The following is an 18,885-nucleotide window of genomic DNA, read 5'->3' on the forward strand; positions in this document are numbered from 1 at the left end:
TCCCCCTCTCGCTCACAATCAGTTGGGTGTGTGGAGAACTACATCTTTATAAGAGCCGCTGAACACCCGGTGTCCAGCCTAGACTCCGATCCGCACATCCGCAGGCGAGGAGACGCTCTAACCTCCTTCCATCATTCGTACGGGAGGGAGGCGTGCAGAGCCAGAAACGACCAGGACGCCGGTGGTTGCGTCGCCTCCTTTTTTGGGCTGAGATTCACTCCTCTGGAAACTCTCTCGAAAACTATTTGTATTGCAAGGTCTAAACAATGCAGTTAGAGAACATCCTTCCCAGCGCCAGCATCAGTTTACCCAAGACTTTTTACAATCTTTCGTCGTCGGACAGTGCCAACAACAGCCCGAGGCCATCATCGCAGCTTGACTACCAAGAAGTGGACCGGACGGAGTCGGAGTCCAGCAGCGCCCCGAAGAAGTACCTGAGCGGCGTAGGGAGCGGGATGCTGGGCGAGGCAGAGGGGGACACTTTCGCTAAAGCCGGGCCCGATGGGAGGAAAGGCTCCCCGGTGCTCGGCGAGGACGAGTTAACGAGCGGTCGACGTTACAACATAGACGAACTTGGCTCTGACAGATACTTCATCTCGTCCGCTCAGGCGAGTGCTGACATGGCGAGCCCCTGCTCCCTCTTCCCTTACCCAGGACAGACCGGCTCGGTGTACACCGGGTCCAGCGGCTCCAGGTACCCGGCTTCACTTCATTACGGATCCGTCCTGCCGCCCACAGGCTTCTCCTCCTCGGCCGTGTGCACCGGCCGGAGTCAGTTTAGCAGCGGAGGGTACCAGTTCAGCCAGGGTCCGGGCTGTTTGTACCCCTCGTATCCCGGGACGGGGACGGGGATTGGCTCCATGTCTCTGCCGGGGTCTGCCGCCGGAGCCAGAGCGCAGGTCTATCTGTGCAACCGGCCTCTGTGGCTGAAATTCCACCGGCACCAGACCGAGATGATCATCACCAAACAGGGCAGGTAAGCAGAAGGCCCCGTTTAAACACGCGACAGACGTGAGCAGAATGTGAAATTCGTTTTAATGTTTACCGTCCGCCTGTTTGGAGTCTATATGTCTTATGACAACGGTCATTTTAACGCATTTCACGCATGACCAACATTTTACGCACATGATTCTTATCATCCTTTTACGCATTTTGATGCGAGTATTGACTTTTAAGTTGAACGTTTTCGTTTTTGGTAAATAGTAAATGTACAATTATTTCAAATGTAATACTAGAGAAGCACTTTGCCAAATGTCACGCATGACATGAGCGTGTTCCTGCTTTTATGAGCACAGCCGTGAATTATTCCTGCTTTTTTCTTTTCTAGGCGGATGTTCCCATTCCTCAGCTTCAACATCACCGGACTCAACCTCACCGCCCATTACAATGTCTTTGTAGAAGTTATTTTGGCTGACCCGAATCACTGGCGCTTTCAGGGAGGAAAGTGGGTCACTTGTGGGAAAGCGGACAATAATATGCAAGGTGATTTGGAGATTTAAGAACACGAATTTGGCTCTGGAAAATCTGTATTTTGTTTAATAAAAGAAATCGAAAAACAAATGAATAAAACGTGGTTAGAAATAAATAATGCAACAATAGTATTCCGTTCTGACTGCTTGTGAGTCTCAAATTTGGGTGTCAAAGATTAAGATTGTTTGGAAATAAAGACTGTTCATTTAAATTATTCTAATTAATTTGTTTACACATTTTTGGCTAAATCTATTGAAAGGTTTAATTTTGTCGTGTTTTTAATGCAATTATTTAGAATACTCAGAGAATCAACTCAAGTGTGACCTTATCTTTTCAAATGGCTGGTACTAGATGGATGAAAATATGTTTATTTGATAAGATAAATATTATTAAGTCATTTTCAGCATCTTTACTAAAACAAGATTTATGAATTTTATTTCAATAACATCCATTAATTAATCAGTCTTGAATTATTTCATTACAATAACCCAAACAAAATAATGAATGTTTTATGTAATTTGGTTAAAATCTTGATTTTTAAGATGATTAAAATCAGTCGTTGATGCATAATGTCCAAAAGCAGGATATGATTTATTGTTCTCTGTTTGCCATATTACTAACTGCGTTATTTAAATTTCAGGTAACAAAATGTATGTTCATCCTGAATCTCCGAACACTGGCGCTCACTGGATGAGGCAAGAAATCTCTTTTGGCAAGTTGAAGCTGACCAACAATAAAGGGGCCAACAACAACAACACACAGGTAAGATATGGATTTCTGACGGGCTCCAATTCTTCATTCTTCCTCATGGTTTCTGATTTTTACCTAACTAAAAATAATAATGTGTACATTATAACTTTCAATCACGATTGACATCAAGATATTTTAGGACCCCATTTTAGTTTTACTAAAGAGCACAAATTGAACCCCCGCCTGTTGTGAAGTCTCCGGCGTTGCACTCATCACACTTCTCTCCTCTGCAGATGATCGTCTTGCAGTCGCTTCATAAATACCAACCGCGACTGCACATTGTGGAGGTGACGGAGGACGGGGTGGAGGACATGAGCAACGAGGCCAGAACTCAGACCTTCACCTTCCCAGAGAACCAGTTTATAGCCGTCACTGCGTACCAGAACACAGATGTAAGCATGCTACGTTTTAATTATAGATTTAGAATTGATTTAGCTGTTAAGATGCAATGCATTTGTGTTTAGTTGCATTGTGTTTTAAAATGTCATTCTTTTGTATTGCTTTTTCACATTATTGACGCAAGATTTCTTTTTTGTTTGTTTTAGATCACCCAGCTGAAGATAGATCACAACCCTTTTGCGAAAGGCTTCCGGGATAACTACGACTCGTAAGTGTCTTGCACTTCAAGTCGTGTGGTTGATCTGTTTATTCCTGTGGTATACGCTATTTGACACATGTCTCGGATGCTGACTTTTCTTGTGTTCTCGTTTTTGTCGAACAGGATGTACACAGCCCCAGAGAGTGACCGGTTGACTCCGTCCCCCACAGACTCCCCTCGCTCCACCCAGATTGTGCCCGGCGCCCGCTATGCCATGCAGCCTTTCTTTCAGGACCAATTCGTCAACAACCTGCCTCAGAACCGCTTCTACGCCAGTGAGCGGGCCGTCCCCCAAACCAACAGCCTCCTCTCCCCGCAGAGTGAGGACATCAGTGCCGCGGCCTCCGCCCAGCGCTGGTTCGTCCCCCCAGTCCAGCAGCCGGGCTCCAACAAGCTGGATCTGGCCTACGAGAATGACTATTCCACCAGCAGCCTGCTGTCCTACGGCATCAAGCCCCTGTCCCTGCAGACGTCCCACGCCCTCAGCTACTACCCAGACTCGGCCTTCGCCTCCATGGCTGCCGGCTGGGGCACCAGAAGCTCTTACCAGCGCAAGATGACCACGGGCCTGCCCTGGTCCCCTCGTCCAAGCCCCCCAGCCTTCCCGGAGGACCAGCTGGGGGCCACAAAAGACAAGCTGCCCGAGGAGAGCGCGCCGCCCGCCTCGACCTGGATTGAGACGTCCCACTCGCTGAAATCGGTGGACTCTAGCGATTCCGGTGTGTACTCCGTGGTGTGCAAGCGGCGCAGGATGTCCCCTGGGGGCTCAAGCACAGAGAACTCCCCCACCATCAAGTGTGAGGATTTGACCACGGAAGAGTACAAGGACAACCCAAAAGGCATGGGTTATTATGCATTCTACACAAGCCCCTAAGACTGTATTTATGGAAACTACATATTCATTTTGTTTATTACTGCGTGCTCTCCATTCCTTGTTAATGTCTGTTTTCTTTTTTCTCTAAAGGTGCCAAAGCTTAGTGTTCTCTCCCCCTCCCCTCCCCCCTCTAAAGCAAGCTGCACATGGTTATTTTCCCAGGCCAACCCCTCTCACTTACCTGACAGAAACATGCATAGTGATTGTGTTGTTTAAAAAAATAAAAAATAGCATGTCCCTTTTTATTCATTTATTTTTACAACTTTTAATTTTTTACAAATGTGAATTTTTTTTTTTGCCCCTGCGTATTTAAGTCATTCCCGTTGTACAGTATTCGTGCACTTTAGAATGTGATGTATCTTGTACAAATTGTCTTCATGGAGGTGTTATTAAATGGATAATAAAACGGCTTTTCACAAAGCATCTGTCCAAATGTCTGTCTCGGTATGTTTTAACGTCCCATGTCCACAGTGCGTGAATAAGACGGGCCTTCTTAAAATCTACTTTTTATCGGCAGTAGATAAAAGTCGACACATGCATTTTTAAATGTACAGTCGCTGCTGCAACTGAAATAATTGGATGTGATACATTTTCTGAAGAAATTATGTAGTGAATGAGACCTGTTACCCTATACGGTATTTTTATGGCTTGTTATTGAGGCTTTGAATTTGGGCCTCTAAAATAAAGGCTCCCTGATTGGTTGCTGCCAACAAGTTGACATAGCAACAAGCCTCTATATAAAGTCCTTGCATCTGAATAAGACGATGCTTTCAAATGGAGTGGCGTGGTGATACAATTTTGGATTTAAATTTTGTTTTTTATATCTTATTAAACCTTTTTAATAAACCTCCTGGAAGCACTTTGAAACGAACTGCAATTGAGGGAATTAATTTCAAGCAATGTTACTTTGCAACTTAGAATCTGCTGTCTTAAATCTTTCGCCCGTCTCTGCTAATAAAACACATTTAGCGTAATTTTTCAGATCATTTTCATATTACATTTCATTTAGCTGACGCTTTTATCCAAAGCGACTTACATTTTTGCTCTCTTCACCGCAGACACAGCAACGGGGAGCAATCGGGGGTTAAGTGTCTTACTCAAGGACACAACGACAAGGACTGGCGGGGCCGGGGTGTGAACCACCAACCCTCTGAAAGACGGGCATGCTTACCACTTAGCCACAGTCGCCAAAGCAGTCATATGCAAAGACTTGTTATCAGGTATCATAAACCCAAATAATAATAAACATAGTAAACAGAAAATGAAAAGGGCCTGGGATGGCATACAGTGTGTGAAAGCTAATTTCTCTTAAGGTCACATCAACACTCATTTTTTTTTTGTCATGTTTTCTTGAAATTCTCCAAGCCCATGGTGTTTATGCACAAAAGAGCTGAGCAATCCTTTTCAAGCCACAAATGAGTGCAACGAGGTAACACCACAGCTCACAATTCAAGTGAGCGTAGTGTGATTTACATATGAGGTGTACATGTTTTTAGATGACATGACTCAACATAGACCCAGTTTGGTGAAAAGCACATAGTCCTACCATTCCTTCTGTTGTTGCCATGGTGTTTTCACACATTTTTATCATTTACCCAAGTAGTGCAACTGCATTGCGAGGCATGTGTACTTTAAAGATATGAAAACAGGCAAAAGGAAAAATGGTCCATCGGCCACCCAACTAAGGGCAACACACAGCCCAACACCTCTATTTATACGCCTCTCAAAAGTGGATTAGTGGAGATAAAATCCATGAAAAGAGAAGTCATAATATTCACACAGAGACTTCTTGGCTCATGTTCTCAACACCTGTTTTTTTCAAGTGAAAATACTTTGAATCCACCCCCATAAGGACTCCAATTTGAATTGATTTGCATACTCAAATTCTAATTAATTCTGTTGTCAGACTCCTTGACAAAGTGAGGAGTCTCACTAACTCCAATTAACACCTCCTAACAAGGTAGAGTGCTTGATTGCCCTGGCCTCTCAGGAAAGCTGTAAGAAAAAGGCTCTTGGGTGGTGGGGGGGTGCCGGGAGAAAATAAATGTTTGCACTTGTGAGTGTCAGCAAATTGTATTTGACGATGTTTTTCTCCTCCTTTTCATGCGGCCTTGACCTCTGCTCACCGGTGGTTGTGGGGCGGAGAATCGAGGTTTTGACTGGACAACTCCAGCGACTACAAAAGAGAGTAGCAGCAACGATGTGACAGAAATCAATACACTTGGTGATCGGATGGGAAAAACAATGGGAATTTCACACGTCCTTAATTTACAACCCATAACTGACCTACAGTTTAATGGAAATGACGTGATTCTCTCAATCAGATTAAAGAAATACCATTTTGAGATCCTCTTAATTTATTTGTATTCAATCTTTATTTAGCCAGGATCATCCCCTTGAGAATTTGAGACTCCCACAGAAAAAAACAGTAAAAACAACATACAAAGTTTCATATAAAAGAGGCGACAAAACAAACCAGCATATTGCATCAACCAACGAATTGTGGTTGAGGGTCAGGGCAATATTCAGAGCATAAATGGTCCTTAATCCTATTTTTTAAATCGTGCATATAATAATGCAGTTTTTAGGATGCTCGTAGTAACACAATTCTGGTGCTTTGTATTGACCCGAGTGTGCATGGACGATACGTATTTCACACCAATCATTGGAAATACTGCAGTTTAACTACCAATAAACATACAATTGATGGAATTTGTCTCTCCAGCACATGTACAAACAAACCCACACACACATGCACGCTTCAAGGTGCATCTATTGGTGTGAATGCCTCGTCAAATGCATGTTGGCGCTGCATATGTAATGTCTGCCATCCTCCCACTGGAATGAAACCTCATACCCGGTGACAGCATGGCTTACATACACAGTTACAGGGACATGCATCTTGCATCTAAAGTACAAACATCGTCCTCGGTCGCCAATGCTGCTCTGTCAACAATCCTCTTATTATTTATTTGGAGGACATTCCAGGTGATTCATGGGCGCTCTCGACAACTCTAAAATAAAAGCCAGCAACAAGTCGATAAATTGTGTCTTTCTCAACCCGTTCATGCAAGAAGTACAGTAATCAATAGACACCTCGACAGCATGCTACCACAAATGCAGACCATGTCGACTCGCTGTATGCGCATTGGGATAAGACCTGAAGAATTGACTACCGTTGTTAACATTGCTCGCTACAATCTCAGTAATTGACTGGATTTGCTGCAGCGCCAGTAACACAAGGCCCGGGAGAAACAATCCAGCGGTTTGCAGGATTTAAAGCGCATTAGTAAAACTTCTTCTTGCTTCGTGTGTGTGACCAACCTTCCCTCAGGCCGTCCATTGGCGACCACGTTGAGAGTTCATGTAAGAAAGGCCAAGGAGGCTACGGAGACATTGTACCCAAGGAGGGCTGACATCTAAACACGGATGAAGGCCTGAGGCCGTTTCCTCACCTTCAGTCACACACTATTACTGCTCTCACTGACTAAATGCAGCCACAGGCAGACGTGTGTCTGGGTCAACATTTCTTTTAGACGCCCCCTCCTTTTTTTTTTTTAAGTACCCTACAGACGAGCACGAGTGAGACGGTGGCGATTATGTTTCCTCTTCACACTACATTTCCCCTTTTGATGTGTTGATAAATGTCACCTCGGTTAAATGCTTATCAAGCCAGTTAGAATTACTGTGGAATTGTTCCTCAGGGACGGTTTGAGCCTTGTATGGCCACTCTGCTGTTATGTGATGTATTCACGCATGACCTGGTTAATGGCTTTTATTTTACAAAGACTTTCCCAAACATCTTGAGTTTAATGTCATTAGTCGACATGAGTCAGATCTTTTTAACAGTAGGAAACGATGGACAGTGCAGGCACTTGCGGGCCCACACCGAAGCAAGGAGCCAGGTCCAGTGTGCTATCGTATATAGTGTAAAACTAGCCCAACACATGTAGTGAATGCACTGTAGATATTCTCTGGCACGCGATGCGATATTCTGTTTCACCTGTAATGAGCACATGTTCTTTGTGTTTTCAAGTAGAGGTCGTGGGCATCGGCAGTCCTTATGATGCTGACAAAGGCTCTCCTTTTAGCTCGCCCCGGGTGTCGATGTACACAACACAATGCTATATGTAGTCTCGCTGTCTGCTTTGGACCTGGTTAATCAGCAGTAAATGGGGTGGGGTGTGGGGGTTGGCTGACTAAAGCATGGGTGTAATGCTCGCAGGTCTGCTGGAGTGAGACCCTGGTGTGAGATGAGTCTCAAGTTGGCGGGGCCACAACTGTTTGCATGAGGCCGTTGAGTGTTGGCAGAGAGCGCGGAGGTGAGAGGAACCGGAGGCAAGGCCGGGCCCTCGTGTCGATGCCCTCAGACGGTGTGTGCAGTGCGCAGGCAGAGCCCTGACTCAATGGTGCATGGATAACGTTGCAGAGAGTATCCCGCGGCTAAGCTGCACTTAACAGCACATTGATTTCAAACCCCTGTGTTCCCTCTTGAGGGCAGTGGGACGCAACTCAACAGGCCGGACCCTTCCGCCCCTCCCTCCCTTTCTTTTCCCCTTCTGACCACTACCATCATTTACCGTCTCCGCAGCCTACCCCTCCCACCATCTACCCATCCCTGAGTCGATTTGGGTACACCATGCTGGTCACTGGCCTCTATCCCCCCACATCCCCACCTCCTCTGAGTGTCCCGGAGGAGTTGAACAGGTTTCAGGGGCACTAAGGCTCCAGCAAGACCCTGGTCTTGAGAGCGATGTTTTGAGTTAAGGCGTGCAGAGGCAGCCGCGTGGAATAGATCTGTGGTCAAAATCAATGCATTGGCACTTTGATGGAGCGCTCCAACAGATTTGGATATGTCACATTCTGGTCGTTCTCTCCTGGCGCCATCAGAAGGCCTCGCCACTGGAGAAAAAAACATCATCCACTAAACCTTCTGGGAGAGAGGGATTTTTACAGCCTGTGGGACAAAACATGACACAGTCAATATTCATTTGGTGGCTTGCACCTGACATGTTACTCTCTCCGAACTGTCGACCTCTTGCTGCTCAAAGCTAAATGAAAAATGTCTGTGTAACCTTTGCACCGATTCTACGAGTTCTGCAGCCATTACTTCTGGATTTCACATTTGACATTAAGAGACAAGGGATGTAATTCTTCCACTACAGTAGGTTCAGTACGACTCCACTTTTTATTCTGCTTTTCTTTTTTCTTTCTGAAGCTCCAAAAGAGAAAACTTTCTTTCTCAGCATCGCCACACCTTGCACTCTGCATCTCTTTTCGCGAGTCCCCCAGCACAGGTGGATGCCAGTGTGGTGCTTCTTCCACTTGTCTAACTTCTGACTCATCTCCCAGCTTCATTATGCGGATGCATGTTTCAGGAGCAGTACACAGCACTCTTCGTTGTGCGCTAATGGGCTCTCAGCATCTTTAAGACTCAGGGTACAATTAAGAGGTGATAGTTTGATCTCCCACCTCGCAGTTCTATTTTTGAGCTGCCGCGTGATTATGCCGGAGGTTGACGGGTGGGTGAGGAACGGCCTCTATTTAAAGGAAGACACCCAACTCTTCTGAAAGAACAGATTACTTTTGCTGTTTGCCCACGCCTGATTTATGTTCTAACTGTAGTTATACTCCAGTGCAATACAATGTATGACACGACCACTGAGCGTATGGCTAAGTTAACTCTCTATTCGTGTGCTCAAACCCACAGCTCTGCAAAATAGCTGGTCCTATAGTTGATTCTTATAGGTCATTAAAGGTAATAGCAAAGACTAATTAGGCGCATCGCATTGTATAACCACTTCAACTTGACCGACAGGATTTTACATTGAGGCTCAAAACACTTTCTTATTTCTTATGTTTAGTTTGTGATCCATCACATCTCAATCACAACATATATTTCTGATATTAGGTGTCCCTTCACAGAGGGTTTCACTTGACTAATTATTCAGCATTAAAGACCAGAAGTAAAAGAGTGAAACTGAAAGTGTTGTCTCTAAAGAGTGAATTAAATATGTTCATGTCTGCTGTCTTACACAGGAGAAATGGTTGGTACAGCATTGCCATCTGCTGGTGAAAGTTAGTTATTACAAAATAACAAATTATAATACATGATAAGCAAAGGTAGTTTTGTGGAAGATGGATGACAAGCATATGTCAGGACAATAAGAAGGATTTAAAATGATTGCAAATACAACGATTTAGCTTTCAGTCATTTTACAATTTGACATGTGAAATAGCCTATACCAATTTGAATGGATTGCAATTTCAATATCTGAGAATTCGCAGGCATAGGCATGTACTTTTATTATATTATATATTACATATTAACAGTACATTTGTATATTAAAAGCCTTCATTAAGTAGGTCTGTGTAGATTTTAAAATCTCCAGTGTTTGAATGATTAGCCATTAATCAAACTAAATACAACCACAAACTCTCGTCTGTCCTGTTATCTAATATTTGTGATTTCATTATATTTATTTCACTGAATAATGTCAGATCATATTAGTAGTATTATTTCACTGTGTTAATACTGCTAGTGTATATACATTTTGATTTCTCACATTATCAAAAATAACTTAAAGGCTGTACATTTTGGTTGTTGTCTTAGACATGTTGGTTGGTAACGGTATTCCTTTCCATTATTTTTGTTATTTTGCCTTTAAGTAGCTCAAAGTTAAAAGACAAAAATATGTCATATAATGTGTCAAATATAGATCCTGCATCTGCTTGTTCTTAGTCTTCATTCAGGTTATAGTCCCCAACGCTTCAAACCCAAGATACCAACATGGATCATTTCCATTTGCAGTTAGTTTCGATATGAAACTTGGGGATCTAGACTTCTAAATACGTTGTATTTATTTCAACAATTCTCATCTGTACAAGTTACACTTCAACTGAACATGGAAGCAAATCGTCCCAGCAAGTTTACAGAAGAAAAAAAAACGAACCCGCTTGAGACATTATGGGAGCACGGAAAGTAGCCCCTGCCCTCGTCGTGACGTTATTAGATTTGATTGGCTGAGAACGCCGGGCATTGCACGCGAATTGGCAAACCGTCACTGTCAATCACTTTAGAGGCGTGTCCTCACCGCGTCGTTAGGTAAAGCATAGCCAGTCCTCACAGTTCACGCACTAGTCTTTACCGGCCCGGGACCTTTCCGTTACATCAACTGTTTAAAAACAAAAGGTAGTGGCCAGAAGACCGGCGGCAGGTGAAATGGACGAACCGTCGGAACAAATGAGGCCCCTTTTGAGAACAGTAAGTGCCCGCCCCACACAGTTAACCGTTAGCCCACCATTACATCTGTGCGGCTCTTTGTCCGTGTTTGCCCCTTGTTTGCCCCCGTGTTTGCCAAGCAGCCGCAGAAGTAACGTTTTCCAGTGATGCTCGGGAGTCAGATTCAGCGTGGACCCACCCGGCGACTCGCTGCTATTGTTAGCCGGCTTTCTACTTCTGACACGTGGCAGGGATACAAGTTGTGTTCGGGTCTCTCGTTTAATTCAACCAAAAGCGTTCATTCAAACCCACGTTTCATAGAAATGGGGTTATCTGCCACAAGTTAATTTTTTTGTGTTCCTCTTTACTTGTTTTCAGGTAGCACCTGCTAACGTTGAAGGAACGGCCGGGGGCACGAGCGTAGTCCTTTCTGTTAGGTGCCGTTATTAACGTTATTCGTAATTAATAGAGGTCCCGTTTGGACCGTGAGTGTTTGCCCACGCACCGTGAGCACTAAAGCGTACACATAAGTAGGTGAAAGCCTTTGGTGTGGCCCGAGTGAGTCTGAAGACAGTTAATAAAGCACGGACGTAATTAGCGTTACATTTGTACCAGCTGTGTAGCATTTCCCCCCTCACGTTCAACAGGTCCACCCGTCCATTACTACGTAATATGTGTCCCAGCTAGTCAATTGGTACAATCCGCTGGTACGTTTTACATAAATAAAAGGCTCATTTGCATATCAAATGCGCCCAAAATAGAGCCGCCTTCCTGTGTGACATTTCCAAGTGAGGAAACGTTGCTAATTTTACTACCGGGGCTCGTCCAACTAGAGAGGAGAAATACACGGGGAGAGTAAAAGAGGAATTGTGTTGAACAATATCAGAAACGTCAGGTAAAGTTAGTCACATCCGCCAAACTCTCTTCAATTGTGCTTTGTTAGTAGAGACTCACATCCTGTTTTTTTCGGTGCTACGTTTACCGTCATAGAGGCAGTGATGAGCATCAAACGCACAGCGGTGTGAGCAAGCCCAAAAGAAGAAACTGGCTTCTGAGCTAAGTTTAAAAGGCGTGCAGACTGCATGACGTCGAAGCTGGTGTTGAGTTATCCACTACTATGTTTGTGTGTGCCTTATCCACGTGCATGCATCTAAGGAAACATGACACCAGGCCGCCCTGAAAAGCCGTTGCTGGATAGCTGTGCACTCCTTCCCGGTAATGCAATTGCTGTGACGCAGAGCCCCATAGACAGACATTCAACTGCTTGGTGCCTATAATTGCCAGTGTTAAGCTTCGAGTCTGACATTTAACTAGTGTGTGCATGTTTAACTCCCAGGAATCTGGTTTAAACAAGAAACTCTTGTTATATTCAGGCTTGCTGGTTGTCCAATGAGACTCCTCTGAACTGAATAGTTAGCCGTTATTGTTTAGTTTGGCCTCAACTTCTTTACATTTTAAAACGACTTTGAGTCATACCAGTGGGCCATGGGGATACTCTGCATGCAATGTCATTGAGCGGTTGTTGTTCGGCTGCCTTTATTCCACCGATTATCATCTCAGGCTGTTTGTGGCATTTATAGAAGGCTACTTAGACGGATTTGGCTTTGTGTTTAAGTGACCTGATTAGCCTCAGTGTTGGAGATGATCTTCCATCTCTGCCTGCCTGCCTTTTGCATGTTTAACCTTATGAGTGCTTAGTGGCCAAAGATTAGACCTATATGCACCACAGTGTAATGGTTGAAACGTATACCAGAAAGGTAGGTTGGCTATGGAAAGGCTGAGGATCTGGGCACTGAAAGAAAACAGAAAGATTATAGTAGCGGTTTTATAGCTCGGACCATTTGGTTCCCCTTACTGTCAATCACTTTAGAGGCGTGTCCTCTGCGGTCCATGTGCATAATTTTCTTAATAAATTCACACTTTTATTTTGTCAGTAAAGTAAGTAGACTGCAAACTCCATCCCTTATTTTTAACCGCTTGTCCTGTTCAGGGTTGCGGTGGGGCTTGAGACAATCCCAGTTGACATTGGGGCGAAGGCAGAGTTCACCCTGGACAGGTTGCCAGATGATTGCAGGCCTGACTCATATAGACATACAACTATTCATGCTCACATCCACACCACTGCGCAGCCCTACCGGCTCTGACGTGTGATCTCTCATTGAATTTAAGCTCAGGTGTTAGCCATCTTACCAGGAGAAGAGGGATTTGTGTGGCCTGCTGTTCCACTAGTGAAAGATGGGTTTTAGTCCAGCCAGGGTAGGCTCTATGAGCTGGACTATTATTGGCGCAGCACTTACTGCCAGGGTTAGTAAGTGTTTTATGAAGCTTACGCACCGTATGGCATTGCTTTGAATGGGCATTTACTCATAATGAGCCTCTTTGCCAGTCTGATGGTGCTGTGTACTGCTCAGCTGCACTATTATGATAATTTGATGCAAATGTATAATTCCTACTGTACCCAGCTATAGGCTAATTTGTGTACACAACAGAGAGCCTGTTTGTTAATATTGTACCAAATCTGCTTTCATAAAGTAGGATGTGACGAAAAATACCACAAGCCTTTCAGTGCTTGATGGAGGCAATGATCAAAAAAGTCCATTCCATGAATTAGAAAGTCACACTGCTGTGTCCCGTCCTGTACTTTGTTTCTTACTCAAAGTAAAAGTTGTATTTCATTTGAGGATTCTTTTACTTGTCTATAGGAAGGCAAAATGCAAGCTTTTCTAACTTCTCTGTGCCTCACCTTGTCACAGTTCAATGCATTTACAATGCCATGCTGCTATGTAGATTAGAAAGAAGCTGTGGAGGAGAGCGTCATTCATTTCCTTTTGCCACCCACAGTTTTCTAACTAGCCAGGGGATTCAGAGCAGCCTCAATAATACTGCTGGGAGTACCAATCAATGCCTTTTTTAAATGTAATTTCTTGAATGTAAACGCAGATAAAACGCCCCATGACTGTACTAATCTGCATGGTAGTATGGTTTTATCCACCATGGGAACAGAGAGGATTTGAGAGTTCATCCAATTACAGGAAAATGTACAAAACCTTATCAACCCCAAGCTGCTAGGTTTGGTTTGAGTCAATCTGGGTGGTTGCTTGGTCCCAAAGCCTCTTTCTTGTGCATAATCACTAGACTGTACACATGCAACCCTGTGCCAGAAAAACTTTAATCTTTTTACCTTACGAGAAGCAAAACCTTTTGGACGGCTGTAGGGATTAGTATGTTTACAACTGAAGCAGTGAGTCAATTATTTGATCTTTTATGATTGATTATTAATCTTTTTCAAACAAATGTTTCATTCTCTTTTTCTGTCTTTCATAAAAGTTTGCTGAATATCCTTGAGTTTTTGTACTGTTGATCAGCAAAACAAACAGTTTGATGCCAGAGCTCAACACTAGCTTATAAAGTGGTGGCCAAACTGGTAACCAGACATCGGCTTTTGTGAGTGTGCCTCACTGGGTAGCTTTAGGCTGCCGCTGTGCACTGTTCTCATACAGTGGTGACAGACGATATGCCAACATGACCCACAGCACCGTCACAGAAGAGTAGCACCTGGTGACCCCTCAGGTAAACACTGTTAACCCGGTCAGCACTTTTGTCATAGTTTGCCCTGTTATGCTGCGTTCACACCAAAAGCGGCGCGAATTTGACGTGCGAACAGATTACATGCAAAGTTGACGCACAGATGCGATGGGTTGCGAAAATGCGTTTTTTGTTTTTTTTCCCCTGGCGGTGCCAATGATGCGTGTGACGCGGGGTGAACAGAGCGTTTGACGTGCCGCAAATTTGCGCAAATTGAAATTTTCCAACTCGGGCGTTTTGTGTCAGCCAATCAGCATTGAAGCTCCGCCCGTCATCGCCGCCGTCCTGCCGTTGCTGAATCAAACTGCTGCTGGTCTGCTGCTAAAGTAGCGCTGGTAGCGGCTGTCATTCAGACGCTGTTGTGGGACTACGGATAATATTATGAACCCAGACACGATGGAGTTTGATGTTCCGACGTATGTGGAATTAACACAATAAGTATAAAGCAGAACTAGTGGTCACAAGTGGCTCGTTTTACAGAGATAAGCCACATATACTATATGAAATACTACAGGACGCAATAACATTTGCTATAAAAATCTGACAAAACTGTGATGCAGGCTATTCAATAATGCAGAACAGCTAAGCTAACTGTTGCTGACCACAAAGATCCATGAACAGATTGCTGTGAGCAACACATCGTATTTTTCCATTGACTCGTTCAGTCAACAAGTCAATACCAGAAATATGGGTCTGTATTTCTGTTCTCCTCTGGATGGTTGTCAGTTCCATGCCAGTGCCCTTGATGTAACCAACAGTAGAACTTTGTACCAGCAGTATACTAATATCATGCATTATTACTGTACTGCCTATTATTGTGAGTCTAATTGAGATGTAAACATAACCCTAACTTGGGCAGTTCTTGAAAAGGCATTCATGAAATGCCAGTATTTATCATGGTTGTGCTGGTCGGCTCTGTGTCTGAATGGGTTTTTAATGATGGGGCTGTATAAGATGTATGTTGAAAGACACAAGACACCTTCTGTGTCCTTGATTATACAGTTTGCCAATAAACAACACTGTAAAACATGTTGAAAGAAGTGCTTAGTTAATGATCAACAATAAATGGTTCCAGCTTCTCAAATGTCCGTTTCATCATCTTATATTGTATTACACTGAATATTTGGGGTTTTGGACTGGTGGTCTGGGAAAAAGGCAATTTAAAGACATCACGCTGGCCTCGGAAAACCTTTGATTTAGATTTTTCTTTTTTCTTTAACACATTAAAAAAAAAAAAACTACTACAACAATTAATTCCAATTTCAATATTGTCAGATTAATCGATAACAAAAAATGTTTTTAGTTTGATCCCCATTATAATTCCTTGTTAGCTTACAGTCTTTTTTTACATTTGCAACATGCACAAGAGTACATTCTTGCTCTTTGTTCAGTCTCAAGACCTCAAGTTGTTAAGTCAAATTTGCCTGATGCCTCGGCTCAGCAAAGGTTCAGCCTTTAGATGGCACTCTTTCTATTTCATTTCATGCACACTTTATATCCTTCACCATGAGGCTGTCTTAATTTTAGGTTTGATGTAACCTTTGCCTTCATCATTTTGTGTTTACTTAACTGACTGGCACTGTTACGGATTCTGCATTCAAAGGGTCTCCCTGGACCGAGCTCCACAGCGTTTCTTTCAGTTAGAAAATAGTTACTGCTTAGGTTTCAGAAATATGCTCCTTTTGCCCTACTCATGTAACGGTTCCTGTTTTGGACAGAACACAAATGAGCCATAGTTCTTTGTCAAATTACGGGTTGTCGAAAGACATGTGCAACCTTCAGGCTACGATAAGGATTGTGAATGTCAAAAGGCACAGATGCATCTGAAGTCTCAATGAATATGCAGCTATCTGTTCTTTTTCAATGCAACCTCTGAGGAATGCCTCGCTCACACGTGTGCTTGTTTCTATTTATCTGTGGGGGGGGGTGTCTTCATTTGTGACCTGAATACCTCAGCGGGTGAGCATTTGAATGTCCTCCAAATGTGCGTGTATGTCCTCTGTGTGTATGGGTGCGTTTTTAAGCTCTTGGCCGGGAGAATAAAATATTCATGGTGGCATGGTGGGATTGGCCGCTGAGCGAAGAGCGCGCTGACAGGGTAGAGCAGAGCACCGTGTGTTCAGAAGCGGCTGGCGCTCGCTCTCTCTCTCTCTCTCTCCTTTCTCTGTATAAAGAGATGAGCAGAGGAAGAGGGAACGGTACGAGTGCGACGGCGTCTCAGCTCACACACACCTTCCCCAACAGAGATAGCAGTCAAAGAAGGAACTGTCCGACGTCCTTGCTGCCTTTGCTTTGCCGATGTTTTAGTCTAAATGGATGAACAGAGCGAAGGGGAGCATGTGCTTACGGTACGTCTGGTCCCGTGTGTGTGGTTTTATGTTTGCATGCACAGAGCCCGTGGATCCTGTTCAAGGATAGAACATGAGTATCAGCCAGGCAGTGTTATTTGTATAGTTGTTTTGTATTGGTTTGCCCTGCCATGGTAGAGTGCAGTTGTCTGTGCCAATGAATGGGGCAGGTGGTCAGTACAGGGAAGCTGTTGCCTCATGTGTCTTTTGATATGGAAACGTTTCCTCCTCTACTCTTTAATCGCCTTTGGGGAACAGGAAAGCGAGGAAACCGTCAGAGACAGTTATGGCTGCTTGAAGGAGCGGGACAAGGAGAACAGGAAGAGAGATGAGTGTTGGGGAGGGAGGGCGGGGGTAGGGGGGAAATGGGTCTGCCAAGGTAGCTGAACACAAACGAGGTGAATGCTGTCAATAGAGAGGACGTTTATGGACTGGGGTGAATTTAAATGAAATTCTGGTTTCCATTCAGTCCAGATAACATAACAAAGCCCAGAATTGGAGCATCATGCAAGGAGGGACTGTTTGAATCGGGAGGAAAATATTTGTGAGGCAGAGAGAGGGGAGGGTTTCCATCTTTGTGTTTGTCTGCAAAGTCTGCATGTTTGAGAGTATTGACTACATAAAATGAAGACTATGATTATTATCTGTTTGTTTTCTACCAAATGAGCAGTCTAAACTATAAGATTAAACTACTTCTTCACTTGGAAGACATTAGAGATGGGTCACAAGCTTGTGACTACCTCTGCCTTCTTAGTTTTGCCCTGTCCAAACATGAAGATGGGCTCCAGGGAGGTTAATAATTGAATAGCTAGCCCGCACAAGCTGAATGTTGCTGCCTGATCAAATTATATAATTATTATCTTTGTTTACCTTTGTTATCCAGCCTCTGCTAAGCACCATGGATGTTGGTGCCTTCCTGAAAAGATTTTCCCAAATTATATATTACTTGTGCATACAATTTAATGTACATCATTTGGTAAGCAGCCATCTATAATGCATCAAATTGTCTTTTCTGTTTTCAGACATCATTTAATTGGTTACATAATTTACCCTCAATTAGCAGTAAATAAATGTCAATATTCTCATACGTAGTATGCAATTGTGCATTTTGGCAGTGCAAGACAGAGATATATTCAGTAATCTCGGTTGACAGGTCTCTCACTATGTAACACCTCTCTTACGTCAGTCTCCATCGATTGGATCGGGTCCCAGTAAAGCAAGGCTGGCAAGGAACCAGGCCTGTTTGGTGGCTGGTTGTTTTATTCACTGTCTGGTTGGCTGAAGAGGCGTTTGGCAGCTGCGTGGTTCAAATCACTCCCACGCAAGCTGACTAACAGATGAGCGGTTAACCTTCATGTTGTCAATGAATAAGAACATTAGTTTAAAGTGTAAAAGAGGCAATGATAAAGCGATTAGTTGATCGGCAGAAAATACATAAGGAACTAATTCTTTTTTTTTTATCAATTAATCCTTTTGGCCAACAATGTCAAAAACATTTTCTGGTTTGAGCCTCTCAATTGTGAGGACTTATTAATTTCAAAAACATATAAGATAAAAATAAACATTTGAGTTATGAACTGTTGCAATTCAAATGTGCCCCTTTTCAAGTCTGTCAATAAAATTACACAATAACAAAAATGGCCATCACAATTTTCCAAATGATTTTCCTGTAGAGTTTTTGACCTCTATTAGCGCCTTTCCTCTGTGAGTGGGTCACGTTTTACTCATGCATGCACACAAGGATACACATGCATGCGCAACATGACATGACACACATTCCTGTCAATAGTGTCACACTATCCCACTGATCTACAGGTGCCCGTTATGTGCCAAGATATGCAGCAATGCGCTGGTAAATGCAGGAGAGAAGCATTTTGTGTCGAGTAACACTTGACATACAATAAATTGATTTAATCGACAGCTTAGAAAAACTGTTTCTCCACAAAAACACACAAAATGACCACTTTAAATCATGTGTGTGTATCAGATGTGCTCAAAAAAGCTTCTTGGAAATAATTAATTCAGCATTTAAAAAAAC

The 18,885-nt window shown here is 43.5% G+C and overlaps 2 protein-coding genes across 2 annotated transcripts in view; both read left to right on the forward strand.

Moving 5' to 3' along the window:
- Window positions 1-266: 266 nt before the first annotated feature.
- Window positions 267-3,692, forward strand: eomesa (eomesodermin homolog a; the record flags this gene model as incomplete). The annotated part of the gene is made up of 6 exons (XM_079232367.1): window positions 267-976; window positions 1,328-1,482; window positions 2,111-2,232; window positions 2,454-2,612; window positions 2,766-2,827; window positions 2,942-3,692. 6 exons carry the CDS (start codon window positions 267-269, stop codon window positions 3,690-3,692), a joined length of 1,959 nt encoding a protein of 652 aa, XP_079088493.1.
- A 7,222-nt stretch (window positions 3,693-10,914) lies between these two features.
- Window positions 10,915-18,885, forward strand: part of LOC306748837 (sodium bicarbonate cotransporter 3-like) — a gene marked incomplete at its 5' end in the record, with an annotated part of 44,312 nt that continues 36,341 nt past the window's right edge. The window contains 1 exon segment of the mRNA XM_079232062.1: window positions 10,915-10,956. Coding sequence (XP_079088188.1) covers window positions 10,915-10,956 — 42 coding nt within the window.

This window comes from Taurulus bubalis (assembly GCF_910589615.1).
Source record: "Taurulus bubalis genome assembly, chromosome: 16".
Classification (NCBI taxonomy): Eukaryota; Metazoa; Chordata; class Actinopteri; order Perciformes; family Cottidae; genus Taurulus; species Taurulus bubalis.